Source organism: Gallus gallus, chromosome 2, assembly GCF_016699485.2.
Source record: "Gallus gallus isolate bGalGal1 chromosome 2, bGalGal1.mat.broiler.GRCg7b, whole genome shotgun sequence".
Lineage (NCBI taxonomy): Eukaryota > Metazoa > Chordata > Aves > Galliformes > Phasianidae > Gallus > Gallus gallus.
The window spans coordinates 110,069,735-110,082,904 of record NC_052533.1 but is presented as its reverse complement, the minus strand read 5'-3'; the positions used below and the strand labels follow the sequence as shown (position 1 = coordinate 110,082,904).

At 41.0% G+C, this 13,170-nt stretch overlaps 1 protein-coding gene across 5 annotated transcripts; it reads left to right on the top strand.

Annotated features, from left to right (window-relative positions):
* Positions 1-2,518: 2,518 nt before the first annotated feature.
* LYPLA1 (lysophospholipase 1) lies at positions 2,519-12,764 on the top strand. 5 transcript variants are annotated; one of them, XM_001233656.7, is made up of 9 exons: positions 2,519-2,635; positions 3,083-3,114; positions 4,578-4,643; positions 5,872-5,919; positions 6,727-6,797; positions 7,219-7,292; positions 8,018-8,119; positions 8,530-8,703; positions 10,193-12,764. In XM_001233656.7, exons 1-9 carry the CDS (start codon positions 2,567-2,569, stop codon positions 10,244-10,246), a joined length of 690 nt encoding a protein of 229 aa, XP_001233657.2. In that variant the 5' UTR covers positions 2,519-2,566; the 3' UTR covers positions 10,247-12,764. The 5 variants fall into 5 exon arrangements, with proteins under 5 accessions (XP_001233657.2, XP_046788589.1, XP_025003730.1 ...); XM_046932633.1 differs by having other exon boundaries at positions 3,083-3,171; XM_025147962.3 differs by having other exon boundaries at positions 3,083-3,189.
* Positions 12,765-13,170: the final 406 nt, after the last annotated feature.

Here is a 13,170-nt window from a genome sequence, read left to right as displayed (position 1 = left end):
AAGAGCCGTAAACCGCGCCTCCCAGCACTGTCGTGCGGTGCCATACCCTGGGAGGGCGAGAGCGCGCCGGGGGTGGCACAAGATGGCGGCGATTAGAGGCGTGCATTTGCGCTCTGTCAGATAGCTGCCAGTGGGCTACGTCCTGCAAGAGCAGGGAAGCGCGAGTCCTCTCAGCAGACAATACCAACGGCTTAGGTCACAAACTGGACTTAGTTCTTCACTATTCTGTTATTTGCACTGCCCCCAACCCCGTGTTTTAAAGCCAAGCCTTTAAAACTGTTAGGCTGCATATGAACAGGAGTATGCTGGTATGGGAAACCATCTGTGTCGATTTCAGCCACTAGAATAGAGGAAATACACAGTTTAGAGCACGTTCTGCCTTGTAAAGTTCTCAGTACCTTAAATTAGGTAGAAAAATATTCATATGCAGATAACTCACTGTAAAGACATCCAACTCGCAAGGCTTTGAAGGATTCACAATTCAAAAGCTTATACTGGTTCCTTCAGGAAGCCAAGCCCTGTGCTGTTTGCCTGCAGGCAGCAGGCTGCCCTGTGCCCCACTGCCCTTCTGCTGTTGTGCAACTCCCAGCCGCCCTATGTGCGCAGAGCTGTGTTGCTCTGGCAGTGCTGGCAGTTCAGCTGACGTCAGTCCAGATGCAATGATCAACCGCTTGGCCCAGCTGTCAACAGGCATCAGGCCCTGTGTTGCATCAGGCCACCGCAGGAGAGTTATCTTTATTGAATAAGAAAGACAATCTGGTAAACATCACTGTAGCAGATTTGAGTTGGGTACCATACGTGTGACAAGAACTAAAGCACGGAGATAAAACGTAGAAGCCTTGTTAAAATTAATTTGGCAACAGCGGGAACTCCCTGCCACAGATACTAGATATCAAAACAGCATCACAATCATGGCAAAAAAGGTAGTGTAAACTTGAAGTTATACAGTTGGTGCAAAGACCTCTCCAACATAAGTTATGCAGCCATGCTGACAAAGATATTAAGACTTGAGCAGAATTTACTTAGTAGAAAACTACCCCTGCCTGGTATGGAACGTGTCAGCAGGATGGATACGCAGTGCACTTTCAGCTGCTGTTTGAGTTGCCAAATAGCATCTGTGCTAGGCAGATACCACCCAGCAAAATACAACGAGCAGATTGACTTCCTGGGAGGAAGTATCTGACAAAGATGCCTGGAACAGAAGACAGAGGACAAAGCATTTCATTCTGGCAGCAGTGTGTTTGCCATACTCATTCAGAGTTTGTCTGAGTTCTTGAAATGAACAGATGAATAAGAGGCATTCATTCTTTGGCCATGAACCACAATTTAATTCACTGATGCAGGCATCTGTTCTGACAGGGACAAATGAGTTCTGTCCAACAGTGTTGCCTGCTGTTTTTTTTTTTTTTGCTGTTGTTCCTGCTTCCCATAACTTAATATTTAATATCTCCACTAAAGAATATTGTGATTTCCTTTTTCCCCAAGCCTTTCAAAGCACAAAAACTGATTTTTATAAGAAACATTCAAATGGCAGACATGAACAAATTATGCTATGGAAGTGCAGTGTAATCTGGCAGACGCTCAAATATGAAAGCCCATTTGAAAGCTAGTTTTAAAGGTGAAAGACAGCTCAGTCACAGAATCATACAGATGGGGAAGATCACTAAGCAGAAAACCTAATCCAACCACCAACCCATCCCCACCATGCCCACTAACCATGTCCCTCAGTGCCACATCTCCATGTTTCTTAAACGCCTCCAGGGACGGTGACTCTACCACGCCCTGGTAGCCTGTTTCAACACTTCACCACTCTTTCTGAAAATAGATTGTTCCTAATATCCAATATGAACCTCCCCTGTGCAACATGAGGCCACTCCCTCTCATCCTATCACTGCTATCTGGGAGAAGAGGCCAACCCCCACATCACCACAACCTCCTTTCAGGGAGTTTGGAGAGCAATGAGGTCTCCCCTGAGCCTCCTCTTCTCAAGACTGAACAACCTCTCAGTTCCCTCAGCCACTCCCCATAAGGTTTGTAATCCAGATCCTTCACGGCTCCACTGCCCTTCCCTGGACGCACTCCAGGGCCTCAATGTCTTTCTTGTAGTGAGGGGCCCAAAACTGAACACAGTACTTGAGATGTGGCCTGACCAGCACTGAGTACAGAGGGATGATAACTTCCTTGCTCCTGCTGGCTGCACTACTGACACAAGCCAGGATGCCATTGGCCTTGACCACTTGGGCACACTGCTGGCTCACGTTCAGCCAAGCGCTGACTAACACAACTAGATCCTCTTCCTCCATGCACAATCCCTTCGTAATCGCTGCAAACCCCAAAACAGAAGCAGCTATGTAGAATCTGAAGAAACCCAGCGCTGTAAGCAGCGCTGCCTTTCCCTCAGAGCCGCCAGCTCACGGCACCGCTTCTCCCACCCCACCCCGGTCTCCCGCCAACCCCACCACAGCCAATCGGGGCGGGGACGGCGGGAACAGCCCCACCCCCGGCCGCCGCCCGGCCCGCCTCCAGCCACTGGCCGTCGTCCCGCGGCCGCCCGGCAGTCCGGTGTATGTGCGGCAACAACATGTCGGCGCCGCTCCCCGCCATCGTCCCGGCCGCCAGGAAGGCGACGGCCGCCGTGAGTTCGGGCGGAAAGGGGGCGAGACAGCACAGGCTTCGGGAACCCTGGTGGGCGGCGGCCCCCGCCCCGCTTTGTTCTCCGCCGGGCCGGGGCTGGGAGCGGCGACGGCGGCCTGGGGGTGACGCCGCAGCGAGGCCGGGCCCGGCTGGGGGCGGGCGGTGAGAGGCCCGCGCAGCGCCACAGGTCCTGGCGCTATGGGCTCGGAGCGGCGTCCGGTGCTGGAAAGGTCGCGGTGTCAGCGGGCGGCGCCGCGCGGGCGAGGCGGGGCGGGGCGGCCGCGGTGCCGCGCGGCGCTTCGGATGCCTCCTACGGGCGGCGGGGCGGGGGCGGCCGGGGGCTGCAGTCCGGTAACGTCGCCCTGCGGCCCGCGCGGGTGTGGGTGCCGTGCGAGCGGGACTCTCGCTTTCCTTAAGTCGTCTCATAGCGCGATTTTATTTTTCGTAGGTGATTTTTCTTCATGGACTGGGAGATACCGGGTGTGTATGTCGATGTGTTAGTGCCTGCCTGTAGCTGCGAAGAGTTCCGGGTGTAAGGTTGCGTGCCTTAGAGATGTGAACTGCTGAAAGTTGCTTAAACTTCGTACTTTGCCGCATCCCCTCGGCTGACTGCACGCTTGTCAAAATCTGAAGAAAGCGTGCAACACAGAGGATTGTTCTAGAGAGTCAGCGTACATGTTTATGCAATGCAGGTTTTGCAGTTTGTCAAATCAATCTTTATACGTGGCTAAAAGAAAAAAAAACTCCAAATTCTTATCTAACTGGGCCTTGTCAGTCATGTTTTTCCTTCAGATTCTTCTTTGCTCATTTGTGCTTTATTACTACCACTCTGCAAGTAAGATCATCCACTCTTTGTTAGTAACGTATATAAAAGTGCTGGTAGGAAGCAGGTTGCCATCTCCAGCCTGGATTTCAAATGCCACTCTGTGTTTGAAACCTCCTTAACTTCACGCATCATGCATTAACTTTTTAGGATGATCCTAAAAACAGATATGGTCTTATGGCTCGTCTGCTGTTGGTTGAGTATGTGCAGCTACATCACTGAGTTTGTTACAGGTGTTTTCTCCTTAGAAACATCTCTCTGTTACCCAGTGTGCTGAGTGAGTTAGGGATGCTGAATAATGAGAGAAGTCAGGAAATCCAGCGACTGTTGAATGTTTGCTAAAGCAAAGTGCAGGCATTGACAGCTATTCTGCACAGATTTGTCTTTGGGTCCAGTTGTGCTCAAGTGTAGCTCAGCTCTAGCATGAATCTCACTGAGCTCTTAATTTAAATAATGGTTCCAGTTACCTGATTTGTAGGAAGCTTGATGGCTCATGTCCTGGTCACGTCCTGGGCTCTGCGCATTCATACAGCATATGCTTGAGATCTGAAAAACTGCCTGATTCTGAGAGCATGCAGACTGAGCTGGAGTCAGTACACCTGGTTTGATTAGGTTTGCTCTACGTGGTCCATGCTTAGGTGTTGGTTTTCTCCTCTCCCACTTCAAGAGACGCAGTCAAAAATGAGAAAGCTGCCTGTGGAAAAAAGCTGCCTTAACTCTGCAGGAGCAGCACAGTGAGCTCTGGGCCAGTGCTGAGCCTGGAAGCAGCATACGTTCATATGTTCAAATGTTGCAGTACTGAAGCTGTTAAACCCAGCCAGGTAAAGAGCAGGTTTTAAACAGAGCCAGAGTGGTATATCTGCAGCTGTGACACAACTGTGATAGTCTAGATAAAATTAGATCAAGTGTCCCTGGCTTCATATATGCAACAAATACCCAGAAGCAGGACAAACCTTTTAGATTTAGTAATGTATTCATAGTATATTGGACTATCTGTAGAATTCTCTCAGAAATGTTGACCTTATTCAGCATTTTTGATATGTGCTGTATAATTGCAGCAATGTAAATGCTGGAGCTAAGCTAGTACATAAATGACATGCAGTGTGTTTTTTGTTAACAGGCATGGATGGTCAGAAGCACTTGCTGGTATCAAAAGCCCCCATGTAAAATACATTTGCCCACACGCGTGAGTTTGTAACTTCTCTTGTTTCATCTTTTCTGTACTTGTGCAGACAGTGAAATCACATGGGGTTTGGGATGGCTACACTTTTCAACTAAGAAGACATTTAAAACAGTTTTGATGCTATTAAACATTTTGTTGCTTTTTAGGGAACCTTTGGACAAAATTGCATTCCTATTTTGCTTTTGTTACTCATTCAGACTGAAAACAAATTGAAAGCCTTTACATATGAAGTTAGATTGTTTTGACTTTATGCTTTCACTGGATTGAGGTCTCTCCTCACCCCCAGTCACCTGTTAAAAGCCATTCTTAGCAAGGAGTAATTTTTTGTTTTATTGATCATTACATATACTTTGCATTATACACCTGCACATCTTAAACCTGTGTGTGTGTAGTAGTTGCAACTTACATGTTACATAATAGTGCATTTCAAAGGATCACAAGATATTCTTATATCTACTGCAAAAAATACATTTGGAGCTCTCTGCGATTTGAGAACTAAAGTACTGAGCAGGGTGAGGAGTCAGTAAATAATCCTAGGTGTATCTTAATGCTTTTAGTTAATTTTTACACAAAATTGAGATTTTCTTCTTCTCTAACAACAATAAGTAAGCTGTTCTCTTTGATTGCCCTTTGTCTCCTTTCAGTCTTCCCTGCAAACTTTATGTTCCTCTGTTTCAGTGGATTAAAACAGTAGCCACATTTGATTCCTCACGCAGTCAAGTGAAGTTATCTGAGAAGATGCCATACAGCAGCAGCATGAGGGTGGGAATGAGTCTTTGAATGGAGTCAGGCATTGCTTAAGCAACTTCTGCTGCTGAGGGGAGCACGTGTGGCTAGGCTCTGCCATTATGCTGCATTTTGCTGATTGTTAGGTTTGCTGTTGCTGTGTCGGGTGCCTTAATCCATCAAGCTTGTCTGTGGAACTGTGATATACAGTTCTTAGAAATAGCTACATGGAACATACGTATATGCTTGTATTTTATATGTATGTGTATATATAAAACAGCCCGTTAATGTTTCACTTGCACTCCAAGCATAGGTCAGCCCTGAATGATAAATGTGTTTGGAGAGACTGATTTCAAGGGAGATTTCTTGAAGAGACACTACAGGGTAGCTAGTGTTAATTGTGGTTTGGAAGAAAAAGACAGAGGTAATTCAATGACATAACTGCATCTGCATAATTAAATTTCAGTATGAACCTTACGTCAGTGTTGTTCATTCCCATTCTTAGGCCATTTATGCCAGTTACTTTGAACATGAACATGGCTATGCCATCATGGTGAGTATTTGTTAATCTGCAAACAATTTGATTCAAAAGATATCTAGAGGTCTGAGCTCATTGTTCTTAATTAAAAATCCTGAGCTACCTGAATGGCTTCTTTTAATTAGATGGAAGTATAAAAGCTTTTTGCTTTAGTTTCCTTTTATGAAAGGGCTCTCAAAGTATACTGCAGTTTTCTGTGTATCTGTGGTAATGGTTATCCTTCAGTACTAATCTGCATGCATTAAACTACCTGAAAAAATAATCCCATATCTATAATCTGTAGTCTATGTTGTGTATGCATTTGTAGTCAGTAGTAGCAGAGGTTTGAACATAAATACCATTGCTACCAAGTGAGCAATATTAGTGCATCAGTAGAATTAGGATGTCTAGCAGCTGTTCTTTAGAACATCCATTCTGAATAGAAAGAAGGAAAAATATGGTAATTTCAGCATTCTTAAACCAGCCTGCATGATTTTTATTCTCAAGTAACTTGAGTTTGTTTCTTTGAATGCTGTTTTAATTCTGTATGCCTGACTGTTAAATTTGTGTCCCTGCTGATGTTTTTGGAGCAAGTATCAAAACTGTGCTGTTTAATCTGCAATAAATGACAGAAGAAAGCAAAGCTCTCAAAAACTTTGTTGACTAGGTCAAGCATTTTATCCACATTCGCAGATTGTTCATGATTTCTTGTAAACTGTGGATAATTGGTATGAAATATGTCAGCTAACAAGCATCCTAGTTCAGAAAGTATCTCAGTTTTGTGCTTTAAAGTAGTAGAATGGATGCTCTAATGAGTAATGCTCTTGTTGATATTTTTGTAAGGTTTGATATCATTGGACTTTCTCCAGATTCACAGGAAGATGAAGTTGGGATCAAACAGGCAGCAGAGAATGGTATGTTTAGGAATATATTTAGCAGTTCATCAGTGAAAACACTTTACACACTTCAAACCTTCAAAGATGAAATGGGCAGGGAAGCCTGTATGCTTATTTTTGTTCTTCCCTTTTAAGAGCCTCTGGATAGCATAGCGAGTTAGAGCTATATGGGCATTCATTTGTCACACTGGATAGTTCGAACATGATACCATTTTCCAGGCAGTGGAAGACTTCCTTGCATGTTTTCCTGGTTGGAAGTGATATAGTGGCACTGGAATTTTTGATTGCATCCTAGATTTTTTTGATACTCTTTTTATTGCATAGCAGACAAGATTTTTCTCTCATGAGCTTTATATTGACATCAGGGAGGTGGTCTCTCTCCTCTCTTAGATTTTCTACAGAATAGAGTGCATTTTAATTACTGGCCTTTGTGTTGCAGTTAAAGCACTGATAGATCAAGAAGTAAAAAATGGAATTCCTTCTAATCGAATTATTCTGGGAGGCTTTTCTCAGGTAAGGTGTGGTTAGAAAGAACCACCTTTTTCTAGGGGGATAGATAGCTTAGCTTTCCTGATGTGGGAAATCCAAACTTGGGTGTTTGTTGCTTTTGAGGTGTCAGTTTCTCTTTGCCTGAACAACCAAAATCTGTTAGTTTATGTAAATAATTAATTTTCACTGACAAATGAACCTGCGGAAAAAAAAGTTACTAAAATTAATAGCCTATTTAAAGTTGTTATGTATGTAGCTTCTATAGTGTTGCCTGAAAATCTTTTTTCTTTAACATCTCGCTAGCATTTTAACCTACCTTCAATGTGATAGATATTTCATGGTCTGGATTTGTCTGGGGAATATATTTCCATCATTTGTACTTCTAAAATATCCTAATTGGCCAATATCCTACGGATCTATTAGGTCTATACCTGTAGAACGTGTAGAACTCCGTAGAACGTGTTGAAGTGAATTAAAATATTGAAGTTGATACTGTCATGAGTGATACTGCTTTCTTGGGTTTCAGCTGTCAGTTGTGGTACATCTTCTGTTTTACTTGTGAATTGATCACATGGGCTTGGGGGGAAAAAAATGCACAATAAGTACATATAGGAATACTGCTTTTAGTATTGATTCTAAGGAAGAATAAACTGGAATAGAAGTTCTTTAAAGGAGAAACTAAAGATCCTGGAACAAACATTAAAAGTAACGTTACCTTCACCATTCTAATACTAATCTGTTTACTTCAGGGCGGTGCTTTATCATTGTATACAGCTCTTACAACGCATCAAAAGTTAGCAGGTGTTGTAGCCCTCAGCTGTTGGCTTCCTCTCCGGACTTCTTTTGTTCAGGTATTTATTTGTTCTTTCTGAAGCAGTTTTGCACTGGTACAGTGAGTTTATCTGAAGATTGTATCTGCAGGAATTGGTAGCCATTGTTATTACTGAGTATTAGCTGCAGCTGGATAACTTGGCAATTCTCAGAATAGGGCACTGGTAGTTTAAATTCTGGCAAGAAAGGGAATTGAAGAAGTACTCAGCAGTTACCTCTGCTTAATGTGACATTCATATGAAATCATATTTCTTAAGAACTGTTCTGAAATCAATGCCAATTTTGTTTTGCAGGACTTCTTGTTCACTGTTTTTCTCCCCTTCAGAATTCACTTTTGTCACACCACAGGGAGTAGTGCCCTGGGGTTATTTTCTCCCAGAGATGTTAATGTCTTACCCTGCTTACTTTCTCCTCTTCTCACCCCTGACAGGGTGCTGTTGGTGTCAACAAGGAGATTCCTGTTCTTCAGTGCCATGGGGACTGTGACCCACTCGTTCCTTTAATGTTTGGTTCTCTTACTGTTGAGAAGCTAAAGAGTATGATAAATCCAGCCAATATAACCTTCAGAACTTACTCTGGCATGATGCATAGTTCATGTATTGAGGTAAATTTCTTAATATAAATGTTTTAGCTAAGTATGGTTTTATTTTTTCCTCAAAACAATTATAGGGCTTTTTAAGTTTATTTTTTTCAATTAAAAGTGCATGATGCCACTGACTTGTTTTACTGAATAATTTAACGCCTGTCTGAAAAAACATTCAAGGGAAAAGTTTATATGACCAGTGGGAAATTCCTCAGAGGACTGTATTTTTGGGACTGGGCTGGCTGAGCTATACAAAAATCTTACTTTTTTTTTCCTCATCTGTATTAATCACTTACATTAATAATTACTGAATTAGAAGGCGGATTGAATTCTCACAGCACCAGTGCAGCTTGATATTTTGAGGAGAATTTGGTGTGGTTTTGAATGGAGACATCAGAAAAATGTGGAAGGAGGGTTGCTATTAGGGAAGTGGCAGCCTCAAAACGTGTTTATGGCTCTGGCTCAGCAAACAGTTGAGCTGATTGAGTTGAGCTTGCAACTGCCAGAAGAAGGTGGACTAGTTCCTTCTGCTCATGATCTTCTAGTGCTCTCTTCTGATGTCGGTTCTGGAGCTGATCAGAGGCTTCTTTGACCTATCTGAATTTGAAAAAATAGTAAAGATTGCTGGCTTAAGTTTTGCTGCTTTAGTGAGGTGAAGCATCTGAACTCAACAAAGTAAATGGTAGGAGTTAGAAGAGGTGACAAGGAAAAGGTCTTCCACTTGTCTGCAGCAGTAACTTTGTTAATTTGGATTGCTGCGTCTCTTGAATGAAGTCTTTGGGATATTTATGCAGTTTCATTACATTCAGGCAGTAAAAACATTGAGTTGTCATGCAAACATGTAAATATGTGCTCTTTCTTACAACACTTAGTAGTACTATGTGATGTATTTTTTTCATTATTTATATTTTTGGGGCCGTAACTTCGTGTATGTTCTAAACTTGCTTACTTTTCTATTGTCATATACTCCTATTGTGTATTCTGACGAAGGAGCTGATGTAGTTCAAAACTTCTAAAACATACATTTTTTTTTAATGTGGATTGGTTTTGCAGTCTAATTCACTGAATTGCTTTTCTGAACTTAAGGAAGGAAGCGGCATGAGGGTAAAGCAGTTTGGCTAGGAGGAAGAGCTGCTGGCTTTTCATGCCACTGCTAACTTGCAAAGTTTAAAGTACGGATGAAACTACAGCTTTAGCTACCTTCAAATCCAATCCAGCCTCAACCTGGTGCTTTTCAGATGACGTGATTAATATGTAATAGAGAAAGTCAGAGAAGGTGACCTTTGCTCTTTTTTTGTATTTTAACCATTTCTGAGGAAAGATACATTTAGTGCCTTAAAGAGTTAACAGCATTGACTTGCTGTGTGCGAAGTGATTAAAACATGTCAAATAACTAATTAAACACTCAATATTTGTAGCCCAGCTGCTCATAATTGTAATTTTGAAACATTATTTAGTGAGTGTATATTAGCAAGGAACTTAACTGATACGTGCCTTTATCTTTGAACAGGAGATGATGGATATAAAACAGTTCATAGACAAACATCTACCCCCTGTGGACTGAAATGACACGTGAGAAGCCTTCTACATAAACACCAGCATCAACTGTGGTAGAATTAGTCTTTTCACATGCCTGATAAGAAAGCATTACTTCTGTACCTGCAGTGTTACTACTGTGTTGCAAATTTATACTTAGGACAAGGAGTAAATTGTACACACGTTCAATAAATGATAATCTTTTTAGTATTGATCATTCACTGATGGAATTGAAAAATGATGTAGCTAGGTAACAGTGATAGAATGTAACCTGAATGTAACTATTTTAAGACTTTTGATTGCAGAATTTTAAACTATTTGTACAATCGAAGACTAAACTTATGTGAGCAACATAAATGCGACCGGTTTAGTGTACTTGAGACATGATTTGTTCTTAGTACTCATTGAAAGTAAATTAAAACATTTTGTGTATGTAATGGATGTATAAAGTGCACAACATGTAACAAAGTGAGCATATGATTGTAGAATAAATGTTACTGAGGACAAAGCTTTAAATGTTAAGCATTAATTGTTGCTCCAAATAGGAAGGGCTTTTCTTCGAGAACGACTATTATAGTCAGTAGAAATATTTCCTATATTTAAAACACCTCAGTTTTAAATGTTTTCATACAGGTAGATACTACGGAAATTATAAAGGGACTCATTCCTCATTCCACCATCATTTGTTGCTGCGCTGCTGCCATTTGTTTTAGATTACTATAAATTTATGCCAAATGCTGACTCAAACAGAATTCTGAAGAAGTGCATAGGAATAATTTGAGTTTTGTTTAAAATCACTATTTTCATATTGAATATTCATCTTACACTTTAAAACTGTAGCTTTCACTTATGTAGAAATGTTGATGATATATTTTTACATGAGCTATTCCAGCAGATAGTTTTGACTTTACTGCCTGCTTTGGAGTAACTAAATGAAAACAGTACAGCTGTGTAGTTTTTAGTTTTGTGTATTGTTGAAGTCTCATCTGTAACACATTCTTACCGTCTACTACTTTCTTTACTTTATGTTGACACTTGAGATTTGTCTGGAAAAGAACACAATTTTATTTTCAATTGTATGACTTTACATTTCCCTAGATTGTTTGTAGCCTAAAAATATGGTGACCTACTACTGGGGGGAAAAAAATCTTCAAGATACAAAATGTCTCTTCTTTCAGAAGCTCACAATTCTAGAGTGCACTGAATTACAGGAATCAATGCAACAGTTTTCTTTGTTTTCTTTTGTGATTTACTTTCTGAAATAGGTGTTCCTTAGGGTTTATAGGCCATCACCACGTGAGGAATGTTTAAAAAAATACACAATGGTTTTTACTACATAGCATGCTGCATAACAATGTTCTATACTAAAATATGTTTGCAAGCAAAGGATGTTCCTGTCTTGAATGCATCTGTGATGATCTGTTTTGTCAGCATTGTGATTCATACCAACATAAAAGGTACTTACCCCTCAGCCAGATTAATCAGTCGTCCTCTTACAGTACATTTGGATTTATATCAGAGGCATCTGCCAGTACAAATATATACATTGGGAACTGCGGTCTTTAACATAGCTGCTGCCAGAAATCTGACACGTTCACCTTGTCTGAGTTCTCAGATTTGAGTGCTTTTCTTCATATGCATTGCACTTTGTTTTCAGGAGGCCAATTTTCTAATCCAGTTTCTCTGGATTACTAAATATCTCTTAATATGTAAAATTTAAGAAATGATTTATTTGCATGGTGTTGAAACAATTCTAGAAATTCTGTCTGTGCTGAGGAGAGTATCAAGTTTGAAGTTTAATTAATCTTTTAACTTGGTCACTGTGTTCTATATACTTGCCAATTTGTCTTTCAGCTAATTTTCACAGAAGGAGCCATAACGTTATTGCAGTTGTGCCAATGTTCTGTTGAGAAAATAGTATTTTCTAGCTTGGAGTCATTCCCAAATTGTATTAGCTAATTTTGCAGCCCTGCTGAATTGCAAACTTGGTAAAAAAAAAAAAAAAAAAAAGCTGTATATTTCCCCTACTTTTTAGATGGCTACTCATTCCTCTCTGTCTAAGTTATGCCCTGAATATTGGCGTGTTTCCACAGTTCTATATGTTCTTATTTTTTTCCTGTACTGTTTTCTTGTCCTGTTTGTAAACTGTTCAGTAGCACCGTTCATCTGCTCTTGTTCATCCTCTAATTGACTGTATACTTGTTTGATATTTTTTTCTTCTGTTGGAATAATTTAAAAAAATACTTCTAAGAGGCTAAAGTGAGATCACTCCTAGCTTTGTTCTATCTTAACGCTTTTCTCTGAAGCACTGTGTTCATAGTTTGCAGTCAGTTTCTACTTCATCTGCATTTTTAGCTGTCAGCTTCAACTGTTTTCTCCATGGTGCTTTCAAATGTTCTTCTATAAATGCTTTATATGGTAATTGCATTTGAATACCTGGCTATCATAACAAGGTTTTTTGTTACACTGTTGTTTTGCTGCTTACTTAAACCACAAAGAGCTGTGTTACCAAAGTGAATGTAAGTAAATGTCATGACTTATTTGAATTTCTGTCTTTTAAGAAGAGTCCTTCCTCATGTTTGTGTTGCAGGGGAAGATGCGTATGTTGTAGTTAGAAGTTCCTAAATAATTCAGAAATTAGAGAAAACTTTGTGGATGTATTTGAAGCCTCTCTTGTCTCTTCCCATAGTACAGTGTCCTGAGTTCCTGACTTGACTTCTTTAACTTCCCAGCTACTTGGAAAGCTGCGTGTGATCTTGTAACTGAACTTATTCACTGCCTGATGTGATTTGATGGTAGGATTGTTGTCATAACTGGTGTGTATGATGATAGCTTGGCCCATTGTGTTTGTTTCTACAATTTCCTATTAAAATGGGGACGTTGGGCTGTCAGCGTACCATATACGAAGATCCCATTCTCAGAAGCTGCAATTAAATCTGGCCAAGAATTAAT

Coding starts and splice junctions, on each gene's coding strand:
- LYPLA1 (XM_001233656.7), top strand. CDS start 2,567: ATGTGCGGCAACAACATGTCGGCGCCGCTCCCCGCCATCGTCCCGGCC. Junction 8,120..8,529: donor TCCGGACTTCTTTTGTTCAG/GTATTTATTTGT, acceptor CACCCCTGACAG/GGTGCTGTTGGTGTCAACAA. Junction 8,704..10,192: donor TGCATAGTTCATGTATTGAG/GTAAATTTCTTA, acceptor ATCTTTGAACAG/GAGATGATGGATATAAAACA.